At 44.8% G+C, this 16,088-nt stretch overlaps 1 protein-coding gene across 7 annotated transcripts in view; it reads left to right on the top strand.

Annotated features, from left to right (window-relative positions):
• Nucleotides 1-16,088, top strand: part of ZNF236 (zinc finger protein 236) — a 93,834-nt gene that overhangs the window by 65,844 nt on the left and 11,902 nt on the right. For all 7 annotated transcript variants that reach the window (XR_009534493.1, XM_060118516.1, XM_060118517.1 and 4 more), the window contains 6 exons: nucleotides 1,381-1,484; nucleotides 3,224-3,589; nucleotides 4,572-4,717; nucleotides 4,809-5,049; nucleotides 5,456-5,635; nucleotides 8,622-8,777. Coding sequence is in view for 6 of the 7 variants with exons in the window: in XM_060118516.1 (XP_059974499.1) it covers nucleotides 1,381-1,484; nucleotides 3,224-3,589; nucleotides 4,572-4,717; nucleotides 4,809-5,049; nucleotides 5,456-5,635; nucleotides 8,622-8,777 (1,193 nt within the window). In the remaining variant the exon portion in view is untranslated. The remainder of the gene's footprint in view (nucleotides 1-1,380; nucleotides 1,485-3,223; nucleotides 3,590-4,571; nucleotides 4,718-4,808; nucleotides 5,050-5,455; nucleotides 5,636-8,621; nucleotides 8,778-16,088) is intronic.

Genomic DNA, 16,088 nt, shown 5'->3' on the forward strand with positions numbered 1-16,088 from the left:
CAAGGCCGGTCCGAGCTTGGGCGCGGGGCCCAGATGGCGTCGTGTCCCGGCGGGTGGGGAGGAGGAAGGAGCTAAGAAGATGCCAGCGTGACTCCGAGGCCGGGAGTGAGACGCTGGAACTCTCAGCTACGGAGAGGACCGGGCGGTGGCCGCAAGGGAGCAACACGCTGGCTCTGGGGCAGGGCAGGGCCCCAGCGGGAGGCAGAGTTGCGAATCGTGGATGAGGACGTCATGCTGGGCAGCCCCGTGGGCAGCGTCGCGCCGCTGTGAAGGCCTGCAGCACGCGTGGCCGGAGGGTGGTGCTGACGAGCAGCCAGCGGCCCGGAGGTGCGCCCAGGAGGCGGGACTGCCGACCCTGCACCCCCGTGAGGAGGCGAGGCGGCAGGTGCCCCTGGAAACGGGAAGCCTGCTGCGGCCTGGCAGCCGGCCTGCCTTCTCCTCCGTCCTTCATTTAACAATCGTGCGAGGCTCAGCTGCGTACTGGACAGGCGTCCTGATGAAGCGAGCCAGGACCGAAAACAGCGGAGGAGGCTATGAAGGGAGAGCCTTCCCCTCCCCAGAGACAAGCGCTATCAGCAGTTTCTTCTGTGTGTTTTTTCAGAAATGTCTACACATATGTCAGCATTAACTTCTGCAGTTCTGGTCTCGGTTTAATTTTTACATATATCGTGGGGTCTCAGACAGCTTTGTCAGTACCCGCCCACCTCTTTCATGCTTCATGGCGACGTCTTGTTCTGTCGTGTGGGCATCCCAGACCCCTGTTGATGACTGCCTAGTTTTCAGTGTGGAATCACTAGGCCAGCCCCACTGTCCTGTGCTCTGTGTGCACCTGTGTGGGTGCCCGGGGTCAGTGCTGATGGACACACCCACTGGCCTCGGAGGGCTGTGCCGTTGATATCCCCCAGCCTCTGAACACCTGCTCCCAGGCCACCCAGCCAATGGTGGGTCACCATCAGACTGATGGGAAAGGGATGGCTTGTCATGTTAACTTGCTCCTTTTAAATTCTGAGGCTGGGGAATACCTTTTCATGTGGCATTTGGGTGCGTGTGTTTCTTCTCTACGCTGCCTGTGTGTTGCCTGTTTTTCTACTGTGATATTTCTTGTCTTACTGCTGATTTGTAAGATTCTCTTTGGTTTTCAAGAAAGTTAGCCTTGTTTTCATTGGTCTTGCAGATTACTTTGTTGTCTTGTGGATTTGTTTATGGTATTATTTATATAGAGTGAAGCTTAAAAGTTTTGTTTTGCTGAATTTATTCAGTACATAGTCATGCATAATTTTTATTTATATGGATAGCTATAAATTTTAAATCATGAAGGTTTTTGTGAATGCGTATAAAGTTAAAAAGAAAGACACTTAATTGCAAATGCTTTCTGGCTAGGCATGTTCGAATCCACACTGGAGAAAAGCCATATAAATGCGATGAATGTGGGAAGAGTTTCACTGTTAAGTCTACCCTAGACTGCCATGTGAAGACTCACACAGGTAAGAACAAACACTGCACTGTTGGTAGATGCCTTCCGACAGCATTTTATACTTGTTCCTATGTATTTTGCACACATACTTTCAAGATGAAACAAAGCTTAAAAATCAGGAACCACGAAGAAATGAATATAGAAGATGTGTGATTCCCAACATGGAGAAAGTGGTATCTGACACCAAAGGAAAGGATCTAGGTCTCAGATGTGGCGTTGTAAGTTGTCTCACTCAGAGTTAAATACCTATGTTAGAAAGATTACCTTTTAGTCTCATTCAGGCCAGAGATTCAGTTTGTTGAAATTTTGTGAAAACTGGGGATTTCACAAATCTGATTACACTTATCAGATAGCAATTCTGTTTCTGTGGGGGGGAAATCTGATAAAGGAAAACAATTAACATCCAAATTTCATGGCCATTTTCTTCATCTAATGTGAGGAACTGAAGGTTAATCATCCTAAGTAAAACGTACTCAACCTTTGCTTCTTGATGCTGCACGGTGCGCCCCTGTGGGTTAGAAGGCGGGCCCTGGGCCTCTGCCCGGTTGGAGTCTGTCCTCAGACCCGCCCACCCCTCATGTAGAAAGTGGGGCAAACACGAGTACCCCCCCCCCACCCGGTTTAAATTGCCTAGAAAAGTAAAAGTAGCGCCTGGTAAACACGGAGTAAATGTTAGCGTTGTGAGGACGTGTAGGATTATGATTATCAAACCAGTTTACACTCTGAAGTTTTGGCCGTAAGCAGAATTGACCAAGAGAGTACAAGTGGAATTTCACACATAGGCGTAAAGTCCTGTGATTCTTTTCTGATGGGTTCATGTGTGGAATTAGGTAAACAGATACACGAAGTCCTTCAGCTGCGTATTCTACGGACAGTTCTTCTGTTGTTTCCTTAGGATCTGTGCTTGACCCTCCCCTGCAGCCCTGGGCGCTGCCGAGGGTTGGGAGCGACCCGCTTAGCGGCTTTGCGTCCCGGGTCTCGCATGGTAGCTCACGGGGCAGGTGCTGGCGACCCTCAGGATGCCTCCTGCGCACCAAGCCTCCGTGTCGGCTCCCTGGTGTCAGGACTAGGAAGAAAGTCTCTGGGAAGACACCTTCCAGGGCTCCCTCTCAGGTGACTTCTGAGGCCCAAGCAGTGCGAGGGGAGCAGGCGCCACCAGTCCCAGGGCGAGTCGCCGGGCGCCCGCCCCTGGACACAGTCTGTGCTGGTTTCCGAGAGCAGGGGAGGGAGACAGGAACGGGCGGGCGCTCCTTGCAGAGACTCCAGGGCAGGGTCGGGGCTCTGCCGCCACGCCCAGCCACGCCTGCCTGGCCTTCTTCCCCCCCCCCCCCCGCCCGCCCCGCAGCGCGCGTGTGTTAGAGGACTTGGCGCCCCAGGAACTGGGCACGTGCGTCCGGAGCGCAGTCTGCCGGGCGGCTTCCACCTGTGCCGGCGGCTCGGGCGCCCCTTTGTCAGAGGAGACCGGTGAGGCGTGAGCTCACGCTTCGTAAAATCAGGGAGCGGAGCCCGAGATGCAGGGCGGGTCCCCGCTTCCGGCAGGGCTCGGTGTGCCTCCGTGTCGTGGAAAGACTGAATTCGGATCCTCGACAGTGAGCCTCGCTTACTTTTAAGTTTTCCAGCCACCGGCCCTCCGGAGCGAGGGGCCCTGGGGAGCGCGGGGGTTGGTGGACGCAGCGCGGTGGCAGCCAGGCCGATGGCCGACGGGGGCGAGCGCTCGGCGGCCCGCTGACGCTCGGCTCCTTCTCCCAGGTCAGAAGCTCTTCAGCTGCCACGTCTGCAGCAACGCCTTCTCCACCAAGGGGAGCCTGAAGGTCCACATGCGTTTGCACACTGGAGCAAAGCCGTTCAAGTGTCCCCACTGTGAGCTGCGTTTCCGCACGTCCGGGCGGAGGAAGACTCACATGCAGTTTCACTACAAACCGGACCCCAAGAAAGCCAGGAAGCCCGGGCCCCGGGGGCCGCCGGAAGGGCCGCAGCCCGTGAGCGCGCCCCCTCCGCCCTCCTCCGACCCCAGCGTGTTCATCATGAACAGCCCCGTGCTGGCGGGGCAGCTGGACCAGAGTCTGCTGCAGCAGGGCCTGCTGGGCCAGGCCGTCCTTCCCGCCTCCGTGTCGGGTGAGTAGGGCTGACAGGCACCAGGGCTGTGGACGCCGGGACGGGGGCCGCGACCTTCAGCCTCAGGACATGCCCTTCCCGAGGGTTTCCCGCGAGCCCGTGGGGGGTTGAAGTCCTGACTTCCAGACGCAGCTGCCTTTCGTTTCCCGTTCTTTCTAACGTCACTTCTGCATTTCACTCTTCGGCTCTTTGTTTAGTTTGATGGGCTTAAACCTGTTTCTTTTTTAGTATTCTCACAAATTTAATAGCGAGACGTAACTTATAGCTACCCGTGAACCTTGTTTTTCATATACGAGAGTTATCCAGTTGCTCTTGGGTCCCACAGTATTTGAAAAGCATTACATTTTAGTCAGTTGGGTTTTTTGTGAACTCAGAAACGACGTAGCAACTGTTAATAGCTACTGGACATCTTAAGTGGCTTTCTTTCAGTTTCATGACCCATGGCACAATTAAAGCATAATAAGACAAAATAATAGCGTTGTTTTAAATCTTGGGCTAATCAGTGTGATCTCTTTGAGCCTAGTTTCCTGATGTGTTTAAAATGGATAATATTGGGCTTCCCTGGTGGCGCAGTGGTTGGGAGTCCGCCTGCCGATGCAGGGGACACGGGTTCGTGCCCCGGTTTGGGAGGATCCCACATGCCGCGGAGCGGCTGGGCCCGTGCGCCATGGCCGCTGAGCCTGCGCATCCGGAGCCTGTGCTCCGCAACGGGAGAGGCCACAGCAGTGAGAAGCCCGCGTACCACAAAAAACAAAAAAACAAAACAAACAAAAAAAAAATGGATAATATTATTTTCTATTTCACAAGGTTTGTTTTATGATGATTAAATTAGATATGTATGTGCCTGTGTAAAGTAAATATTAGTATTTGTTAACTAGGTCATGTCGGTATGTGTTTAGAACTTGTGTATTTAGAAACCCAGTGCGTTTTTCCTGTTTGAGAAAGTGTCTGGTATGCAGTCATTCCTGTTCTTCCTCTGCAGCTGGTGGCGACTGGACAGTGTCTTTGACAGATGGAAGCCTGGCCACCCTCGAGGGCATACAGTTACAGTTGGCTGCTAACTTGGTTGCACCCAGTGTTCAAATCTCTGGGATCGACGCTTCCAGCATCAATAATATCACGCTACAGGTGCGACGCCTACCAGGCTTTTCTGTGCTTTCAGATGGTCTGAGTCACACTCAGTGTGAAATTTCCATCACAACAACCTCTGTGCTTTCAGATTGACCCAAGCGTCCTGCAGCAGACGCTACAGCAGGGTAACCTGCTTGCTCCGCAGCCGACCGCGGAGCCCGGCCTGGCCCCGCAGCACAGCTCCCTTCAGACACCAGACAGTACAGTCCCGGCCAGTGTGGTCCTCCAGCCCATCTCAGGCCTGTCCTTGCAGCCCACGGTGACGTCTGCCAACCTGACCATAGGCCCGCTCTCGGAGCAGGATTCCGTGCTGACCACCAGCAGCAGTGGTGAGAGCTGCCGCCTCGGTTGATTGTGACAGCTGGAGTTTCGGCTCGCTGCTGACAGTCACAGATTTGGTTTGGGGACACTGGGATGCTGTTTTCTTCTCTTTATAAAGCTTAACGAATAAATGTCCTAAAAATAAAGGAAGCTTTTCTGACGATATATGATGTTTAGTCAGTATATGCACAGAGATTGCATTCATGGAACCGGCTTCCTGTTTCCTCATAAGGCTTTTTGTTTGTTTGTTTGTTTTTAAATCATTTCAGATGAAGGAATTAGAGATGACTGATACTGTATTTTGAATCCTTCTCTTCTTAAAGTAACAGTTGCACTAAAATACTTTAATATGAAAAAGGAGGAAATGATTATTTTTTTAAGCCCAGCTTTGTTCTATTTTATAACGATGACCAGGGACACAAGACCTCTCTCAGGTGATGACATCACAAGGCCTGGTGTCCACCTCCAGCGGCCCCCACGAGATCACCCTGACCATTAACAACTCGAGCCTGAGCCAGGTGCTGGCGCAGGCTGCTGGGCCCACTGCTGCATCGTCCTCGGGGTCGCCGCAGGAAATTACCCTGACCATCTCCGGTTAGTCTTAAAATTTTTTAAATCCTTTCACCTGCAGTTTAGGTAACTCTTTTTTGTATCTTTTTCCTGCAAGACTGAGCTTTGCCTAAATCCAGTGCCTCAGGAAGTGTTTTTAATTTATGTGAGAAACTCCAGTTTAGTGAGAATGATCATCCTGCAGTTCCCATCTGATACCAGGGATTAAACGTGGTGGTTCCTCATGGCACGTCCAGTTTGAGCCAGTTAGCTTTGTCAGATATATTTTGTTTAGCCAAGAGCAGAAAACCATGGCTTCATAATTCTTACCATGCTCCTTTGAGCTAAAGGAGTTGAATCGGTATAAGTGGTTACACTAGGAGATTACAGATACCTACCCCCCTGACCTTTTCAGAATTTTTCTCAGATTATGTAGAAAATTATGGTAGAACTAGGTAAGTGGGTGGAAGACACCCTTTGGCAGCCCAGGCCACCGAGGTTGGCAAGCTGATCCTCCATGTGAGTCACCAGCTAATGTGTTCCCTGTTCCAGGCCTGTGATGTTCACGGTCAGTTCTTCCCCTTATAGAGCATTAATTCTCACAATATGTTCTCATCTAAGTTAGCTTGGAGCATATTTTACAGGTGCGCTTTGCCCACGTGACTCTTACCTATGAGCTCTTCATGTTAACTGAGTGGTTCTTAAATTTAGCAACAATTTTTTTGACCCTTACAGTGCACCAGGTCCTGTTCTAGTAACTTTGACAAATATTAACTCATTTAAGTCTCATAACAACCTTATGAGATTGTTGTTTTTTAAAAAAAAAAAAAAAGGAAAGAAAAGAAAAACATTTTGCTGGGGTCAGAATAACCTCCCTGGAGACACGGTATGGCAGTGGCTGGAACACAGGGCCGATAGCTGTGTGAGCGGTCAGTGTAGTTATTACCTCCGTTGCCTGAGATTTCTGCAAAAATCATTATTGGAAAAGAAAGAGTAGTTAATGAGAAGAAAACCAAAAGCATTCTTTCTTAAGGGGTGTCTTTATTCCTTTCAATTTATGTGAGAAGTTTGAGGAACTATTCCTGGATGGAGCTTTGCTTCTCAATGACACGCAGTGGTTTTTAGATGCTAACAGGCAGCAGAAATTAACTTTGAATTTTATCTAATTCACTAACTTTCTTCTTTTTTATTTAATATATGTGTATTTATATATATATATATATATATATATGTATTTGAATTTTAATGTTGGAAACATGGAAGGGTTATTTTCAGAAAGCTGTTTTGTTGATCGAATTAACTTTTTTTGCGTAATCTCAATATTTGAGGGGTTGTGCTAGTCCTATACAAAAAACACATAATGTGGGATTCTTGTTTATAGTTCGGCAAATGTGTTTTTGTGTTTGTGGCTTGTACTTCTGTTTCTCCTATGTTTTCCTATTATCGATCATTTAGTTATCTTATTGTTAATTTTTAGTATATTAGGTGAATATAACTGCAATTAAAAAAAATAGCTTAGGGCTTCCCTGGTGGCGCAGTGGTTGAGAGTCTGCCTGCCAATGCAGGGGACACAGGTTCGTTCCCCAGTCTGGGAAGATCCCACATGCCGCAGAGCGGCTAGGCCCGTGAGCCGTGGCCACTGTGCCTGCGCGTCCGGAGCCTGTGCTCCACAACGGGAGAGGCCACAGCAGTGAGAGGCTCGCGTACCGCAAAAATGGAAAAAAAAAAAAAAAAAGCTTAAAAGGGTTATCCTAGGAGAAATCTTTGTCAGTTGATGAAATAAGGGTTGCCCAAACTCTGGGCTTAAGATTTCTTATTCCTTTACTTCTCATTATTGTGTGTAATGAGAATTGGCTGTGGGGACTACTAACTCAACATTTTCTTATCCCATTCTGAGAAGTCTAGAAAAGCTTTTAATTTGTGGTCACCTGTGGAAAGCATCTAGCTGTGCTATAGAAATTTTTGGTTATTTTGTAGAATGTTCTTTTTTCCATGAATGCACAGAATTATAAATGCTTATGAATGCTAGAATGCAAATATTACTTCAATTAAGGTGTACAGACCTTTAGCAGTTCATAAGCTGTTTGGGAAAAAAGTTAAACATTGGGTAAAAGGCGAGGAGAGTCCTCAGTCTCCCCCAGTTGTCTTGTACAGTAAAAGTCCTCTTACCTGATGTCTTTAGTCTAGTTATTAATAAAAAGCCACATCAAGCAGAGAGTCAGAAAAACGATGCCTACACGATTTTGAGCATTTATCCGCAGGTCTTTGAAAATGGGTCTGCTCTGCTGGTAGGAGTTCTGCACGTTTTATTTTGCCCACACTTCCACCCCTGTTGCACAGACTCATTCCACAGTTCTATTTCTCTAGTGTGGCGTGAGGGTGTCGGTGATTATGAAGCTGAGTGCAGCATCCTTTTGTCTTTTGGTTTTCATTGAAACAGCTCGGGTTTTTAATTTTCATGTTCCTCTAGTAGTTTCCATACTATCTGATTACATTATACAATTATGCTGCAATGTAAAGGTTACAAGCTAATGAAGCTGACAGAAGCCCATGTCTCTCGGTGGGAGTACATCACGGCGTGTTTGAGCCTGCTGTGCATGTCCAGAGCGCCGTGGGGCAGTGACCCTCCTGCAGGAGACCTGTAGCGGCCACTGCTGCCGCAAGGGAGGCCTTGGTACCCTCCCTTGTGCCCCTCGATGCTGCAGCTGGGAGTCCACCATGTTTGGAAGTATTTCCAATTCGGTTTAAGTTTTATTCAACAAAGTGTGTAGCTCTAAGTGCCTAAATGCTGGGTTAAAGTAGAACTCTTAAGAAGCACTTAAAAACTTTATAGCTTAACAAGTGTGAATAAATAGTTTCATTTCGGGAAATGTATTTCATGGTCTTATTTTCATTTTTTTCCTCTTTAAATAGTATTAAAAATGAAATAGCTTTTTCACTTTTAAAAGGATGTTATTCTATGTTTAACATACTTGCCCGTATGTGAATGAACGTGTTACTCTCAGATGCCACAGTGTTGATTTCTGTTTAGGTCAAGATCTCATTCAGCACGGTTCTAATGGAAGTGGTGAGCTGAACGGGAGCATAAGATTGTCAGCGCCTGCGATCAGTAATCCGTCTACGGGCGCCACCTTGACCATAAGCAATGATCAGCTTCTCTCACAGAGTGCAACGTTAAACGCTTCAGGTATGCAGCTAATGATCCAGCCACGAGAGGCTTCATAACGTTTCATAGTTATAGGGCTCTGCACCTGGTCAGCGGAGAGAAGTCACCTGTCTTCTTGCGTAACGAGTGTGTCGACTGCATGTTCTAATACGTTTGATGTGATTCTGTGACGATTAGTGGCTTATGTATAATTCTAGGACACAGAACTGTCTCAAGTGTTATTAACCTTTTAAGGTTTCCACCTTCTAAAGAACAAAGGTAAATAATCTTATTCAAATATGCAAGGCAGTGTGTATGTCTGCAAGTCACAAAGCCGTCCCTGTGTCAGCCAGGCTGAAAGTGCCTCTGACTCGTTACTTTGTGCCCTGTGGTGGGAATGTTTGGGCACCAGCTGAACGTAGGATGGCAGAATTAAAAGAAGACATCTTACTAAGGTTTTGAAGTATAGGCTTTAATAAAAAATAAAAGTAAAAGAGCTCCATAAAATAAGTCACAGCTTCATAAGTAAACATTAACAGTCGAGGATGACATACCTGTTTTCCTTACCTTGTAGAGATGTCATAACTTTCTTAGGCCTCTTTATTTTCTAACTCTGTATATCATTTTTTGGGAAAACAAAAATTTAATCTTTAGATATGTTTGTACCCCCAGCTAGACTTTTTTTCATGCTTAATTGAAATGCTTTCTTAGCCAGTAATTCTTCTATTCACTAAAAGGTTGTGGTGCATACTGTATGGTAAGAAGTATACTAAATCTGGGTGTGTAATGTTGGGCAAGGCAACTATGGTCCCCTTGCGTTTTGGATCCTAGAAATGAATAGAGCAGACGTTTATTGAAGAACCCGTAAATCAGTGTAGGATTAATGGCAGTAGCGATACATAAAGGGGAGAAGGGCGCCCAGGGAGCACGTCTCAGGGGTGGGGGGTCGACTGGTGGGGGCGGCCTCCCGAGGCGGGAGCTCTGGCCGTGGGGGGGCATTTCCGTCCCGTGAGCGAGAGCTTGATGGAGCTGCTGGTGCTGCGGGGTGGGGGCTTGCTGACCTGAAGCGGGCGGTGAGCTGACGCAGCTGCACGCAGTACGGCCCCACTCAGGACGCTGAGGGGCTTTCTGTCCACGCCTCCCCTTCGCTAACGGGCAAACCGACACCCGGCTGGTTGAGAGCCTTGTTGGAATCACGCGTTGGCGGGTCTGGGCAGATCCACAGTCTGGACTTCTGGCCGATGCCGGTTTCCGCTGTGCCACTGCTCGCCGTGTTTTCCCGGCTCTACTGTGGTCTTAACTCTGTCCCTGCTGCGTCGCTTTGCTTGTTTCCTTTTGGGGCTCTAAGAAAATTGTGTTCCAGAACTGAATTCTTGTACTTATTAATTTGAGATGAGAGTCTTTTTGTTTTGTTTGCGGTTAAGGGGAATTTTGTTTTACATTCTAATTGGCTGGGAAAGCTAGTACTTTCAGGTTATAATTTAGCCTGTAATAGGTAAGACATCTACAGTATATCATGTACTACTTAAGCTACACAGCAAACTTGTTTCTGCAGCTGTTTCCTGAAAGTCTTAGTTTGTGTCTTTTTGTAAAGGACTAGACACTGTGTTCTTTCTTACACCTCTAGGGTTCTGATCAGCTCTCCCACCCTGTGTGGTGCGTGGTGCGTGGTGCGCGGTGCGTGGTGCAACATGAAGATGTGTCTCTTGTGTTTGACTGGAATGAGTGGTGTCATGCTCTGGTGGGGGTCTCTGTCCTGGAATGTTGGGATGTCAGGCTCTCCCCGCCTCCTGCTTCCCTGAGGAGTAAACTGGCTGTGGGTGGTGGAATCTTAGGTCTCCTTGGAAGCCCTGCTTCATGTCTGTAGTGAATCCTGGGCAAATCGATGGAAAGACAAGGAGAGTTTTCGGTGTTTCCCTTTAAATGGAGGGGTGCTTTACACTACTTGGTGACCCTGGACGTTCGCCAGTGCAGCAGATTACTTAAAGCTGGTGATGTTCTGATCAGAATGGAGAAGGGGATGGAGGGAGAGCCCAGGAACGCAGAGGGCTCTGTTCTGGCCACCTGCATTTCTTTAAACCTCTCTCTTCTGTGAGTCAGACATTAGGTGTTCCACCTTGTACATCTGCCTCCACAGCTACAGAGTGATGGTCTCACGGGCAGGGGAAGAGCAGTCAGTTGTGTATAGGGCTCCTGTATGCCACGCACTGATGTTTCTTTAAAGACAACACGCATGCCCCTTTCTTCTGATTTAATTTTTTTTTCTCTTAAGTCTTATTGTTTTAGAGCCAGCTGAGAACTTTTCTTCTTTTTGACGCCACTTTAGCTTAATTTGGTATCTTATTAAAAACATTTTTTTCAGGAGTTTGATGATATTAGAAACTAAAAGATGTGCTCATAACTAAAGAACATTTGTTTAATAATGTAGTATCAGTTATTATAAATACAGGATTAATTTTATATAAGCAGCTCAGTTGTATTACGCTCTCAAATACCTTTGGCATCTTTGAATAATCCTGAATATAGGAAAAGATTCTTCATACGCTGAGCCACTTGATCCTTGACTCTAAGCAGATGTTTTTAGAGAGGTTTGCATATTCCACTAGTGCTAGTTATAATTAAGTGGCTGATTTCATCTATATCCTATTGTCAAGAGATTGCATCTTAATGGACAACATTTATCTTAGAATCAGTCAGCCCTAGGCCGAGCTTCAGGCCACACCAATAATAACTGAAATTGAAATGACTTTGAGATTAAACATGCCTCTTCTTAGATGAGCACCAAAATACAAACTTTCGGTGTCACCTGGTAAAAGTCATGTTGCAGGCCCTTGATCAGAGCACAGTGACTGTGCGCGTGGTTGTCGTCGTTAGCGCTCTGTGTGAGCAGGATGTGGTGGGCTGCCAGCTTCTAGGGCAGCTTTTGGGCTCTTTGCGCCGTAGTTGGAATTAGGCTGGTACCGTTTAGGGATTTACAAATAAATCGATGTGCCCCGATGAGTCAGAATTCCACATCCAGAACGAAAGCATGTGCTTTTGTTCAGATGTGTGATATGGGTTTGAAGGCCATTTCCAGATCCGATCCAGGTAACACCCATGACAAAGGGTTTTCCTAGAAAATGGGCAAGTATGCTATAAGTACCCTTACAGAGGCAGAAAGTTATTAGTAGAGGCTTGAAATTTAGCACAGCTTTTTAAGGAATTTAACATTATCTTTTTGTTCTTACCTGAGTCCCTTTTTTTTTTCCTTTGATTTTAGAATACTTTAATTAATTAATTAATTAATTAATTTTTAAACATCTTTATTGGAGTATAATTGCTTTACAATGGTGTGTTAGTTTCTGCTGTATAACAGAGTGAGTCAGCTGTACATATACATATATCCCCATATCTCCTCCCTCTTGCGTCTCCCTCCCACCCTCCCTCTCCCACCCCTCTAGATGGTCACAAAGCACCGAGCTGATCTCCCTGGGCTATGCCGCTGCTTCCCACTAGCTATCTGTTTTACATTTGGTAGTGTATATATGTCCATGCCACTCTCTCACTTCGTCCCAGCTTACCCTTCCCTCCTCCCCGTGTCCTCAGGTCCATTCTCTGCATCTGCATCTTTATTCCTGTCCTGCCCCTAGGTTCTTCAGAGCCTTTTTTGTTGTTGTTGTTAGATTCCATATATATGTGTTAACATACAGTATTTTTTCTCGTTCTGACTTACTTCACTCTGTATGACAGACTCTAGGTCCATCCACCTCACTACAAATAACTCAATTCCATTGTATATATGTGCCACATCTTCTTTATTCATTCATCTGTCAATGTACACTTAGGTTGCTTCCATGTCCTGGCTATTGTAAATAGAGCTGCAGTGAACACTGTGGTACATGACTTCTTTTGAATTATGGTTTTCTCAGGGTATATGCCCAGTAGTGGGATTGCTGTGTCATATGGTAGTTCTATTTTTAGTTTTTTAAGGAACCCCCATACTGTTTGTAGATTTTTTCATGATGGCCATTCTGACTGGTGTGAGGTGATATTTCATTGTAGTTTTGATTTGCATTTCTCTAATGATTAATGATGTTGAGCATTCTTTCATGTGTTTGTTGGTAGTCTGTATATCTTTGAAGAAATGTCTGTTTAGGTCTTCTGCTCATTTTTTGGATTGGGTTGTTTGTTTTTTTGATATTGAGCTGCATGAGCTGCTTGTAAATTTTGGAGATTAGTCCTTTGTCAGTTGCTTCATTTGCAAATATTTTCTCCCATTCTGACGGTTGTCTTTTCGTCTTGTTTATGGTTTCCTTTGCTGTGCAAAAGCTTTTAAGTTTCATTAGGTCCCATTTGTTTGTTTTTGTTTTTATTTCCATTTCTCTAGGAGGTGGGTCAAAAAGGATCTTGCTGTGATTTATGTCATAGAGTGTTCTGCCTATATTTTCCCCTAAGAGTTTTATAGTGTCTGGCCTTACATTTAGGTCTTTAATCCATTTTAAGTTTATTTTTGTGTAAGGTGTTAGGGAGTGTTCTAATTTCATTCTTTTACATGTAGCTGTCCAGTTTTCCCAGCACCACTTATTGAAGAGGCTGTCTTTTCTCCATTGTATATTCTTGCCTCCTTTATCAAAGATAAGGTGACCATATGTGTGTGGGTTTATCTCTGGGCTTCCTATCCTGTTCCACTGATCTGTATTTCTGTTTTTGTGCCAGTGCCATACTGTCTTGATTACTGTAGCTTTGTAGTATATTATGAAGTCAGGGAGCCTGATTCTTCCAGCTCCATGTTTCTTTCTCAAGATTGCTTTGGCTCTTCGGGCTCTGTTGTGTTTCCATACAAACTGTGCATTTTTTTGTTCTAGTTCTGTGAAAAATGCCATCGGTAGTTTGATAGGGATTGCATTGAATCTGTAGATTGCTTTGGGTAGTATAGTCATTTTCGCAATGTTGATTCTTCCCATCCAAGAACATGGTATATCTCTCCATCTGTTTGTATCATCTTAAATTTCTTTCATCAGTGTCTTACAGTTTTCTGCATACAGGTCTTTTGTCTCCTTGGGTAGGTTTATTCCTAGGTGTTTTATTCTTTTTGTGGCAGTGGTAAATGGGAGTGTTTCCTTAATTTCTCTTTCAGATTTTTCATCATTGGTGTGTAGGAATGCAAGAGATTCTGTGCATTAATTTTGTATCCTGCTACTTTACCAAATTCATTGATTAGCTCTAGTAGTTTTCTGGTAGCCTCTTTAGGATTCTCTATGTATAGCATCATGTCATCTGCAAACAGTGACAGCTTTACTTCTTCTTTTCTGATTTGGATTCCTTTTATTTCTTTTTCATCTCTGATGGCTGTGGCTAAAACTTCCAAAACTATGTTGAATAATAGTGGTGAGGGTGGGCAACCTTGTCTTGTTCCTGATCTCAGTGGAGATGGTTTCAGTTTTTCACCATTAAGAATGATATTGGCTGTGGGTTTGTCATATATGGCCTTTTATTATGTTGAGGTAAGTTCCCTCTATGCCTACTTTCTGGAGAGGTTTTATCATAAATGGGTGTTGAATTTTGTCGAAAGCTTCTTCTGCATCTGTTGAGATGATCATATGGTTTTTCTCCTTCAATTTGTTAATATGGTGTATCACGTTGATTGATTTGCATATATTGAAGAATCCTTGCTTTCCTGGAATAAACCCCACTTGCTCATGGTGTATGATCCTTTTAATGTGCTTTTGGATTCTGTTTGCTAGTATTTTGTTGAGGATTTTTGCATCTATGTTCATCAGTGATTTTGGCCTGTAGTTTTCTTTCTTTGTGACATCTTTGTCTGGTTTTGGTATCAAGGTGATGGTGGCCTCATAGAATGAGTTTGGGAGTGTTCCTCCCTCTGCTATATTTTGGAAGAGTTTCAGAAGGATAGGTGTTAACTCTTCTCTAAATGTTTGATAGAATTCACCTGTGAAGCCATCTGGTCCTGGGCTTTTGTTTGTTGGAAGATTTTTTATCACAGTTTCAATTTCAGTGCTTGTGATTGGTCTGTTCATATTTTCTATTTCTTCCTGATTCAGTCTTGGCAGGTTGTGCATTTCTAAGAATGTGTGCATTTCTTCCGGGTTGTCCATTTTATTGGCATAGAGTTGCTTGTAGTAATCTCTCATGATCCTTTGTATTTCTGCAATGTCAGTTGTTACTTCTCCTTTTCCATTTCTAATTGTATTGATTTGAGTCTTCTCCCTTTTTTTCTTGATGAGTCTGGCTAATGGTTTATCAATTTTGTTTATCTTCTCAAAGAACCAGCTTCCAGATTTATTGATCTTTGCTATTGTTTCCTTGACTTCTTTTTCGTTTATTTCTGATCTGATCTTTATGATTTCTTTCCTTCTGCTAACTTTGGGGTTTTTTTTTTTTGTTCTTTTTCTAATTCCTTTAGATGTAAGGTTAGGTTGTTTATTTGAGATGTTTCTTGTTTCTTGAGGTAGTATTGTATCGCTACAAACTTCCCTCTTGGAACTGGTTTTGCTGCATCCCATAGGTTTTGGGTCGCCGTGTTTTCATTGTCATCTGAGTCCCTTTTTAAGATAATTTTGATGAATAAATTGAGTTCTGCTTTCAGTGAGAGAAGGATCAATTCTTTGTTTACTAGTTCTTTGTGAGGTTATTTTAGCCTCCATTTCTCCTAGATTTAAGTACAGTTACTTATTTCCCAACAGCTCAGAAATGTTCACGGTCCCCACCTGTGGGTGCACTTTAAAATCAGACGCTCTTCCCACTCTTCCTGGGGGTGAGGCCAGTCAGGGCATCTTTCCCGTTCCCGACTCCCCACCTCCTCTCACCACTTTTTTGTTAATCTCAAGAAAAAAGTGATGTCGCACCTTGTCAACTTGTTATGAAACCCTCCAGAATTATCATTACGTTTTCTTAGAGGCTGTGAAGACTTATCCCCACGAAGACTGAGAACAGGGTGGGTTTGATGAACGTACAGAGCTTGTTAACCCTTTAAAGGTTACTCTTTTTGAGTTAGAGTCATGAAGTGACGTAGGGCTTAGATGGCTGTGATGTGTCCTGGGGAATAGAAGAAAGAAGAAAAAATAAGTGGGAACTAAAAGTAAGAGTCTACAGTCTTTACTTCAGTATTGAATCTTAATTTTCCTGTTAAGAGTATTTAATTTGGATTTTAAATTATGGCTTCTAGAGCTTTAAGCAAATACTTTCATATGGCTAAGAGCTCTATATTAAACAAATATAATTACAGCTTTTAATTATTTTAATCATTTAATTGCACGCGTAAGAAAATCTTTAAACACAGGTTCTTTTCAACCAGATTGAGACTAGTTCTGCCTGAACTAGGATCATCCTTCTTGTGGGAAGTCTCTTGAATTA

Source organism: Mesoplodon densirostris, chromosome 15 (genome assembly GCF_025265405.1).
Source record: "Mesoplodon densirostris isolate mMesDen1 chromosome 15, mMesDen1 primary haplotype, whole genome shotgun sequence".
NCBI lineage: Eukaryota > Metazoa > Chordata > Mammalia > Artiodactyla > Ziphiidae > Mesoplodon > Mesoplodon densirostris.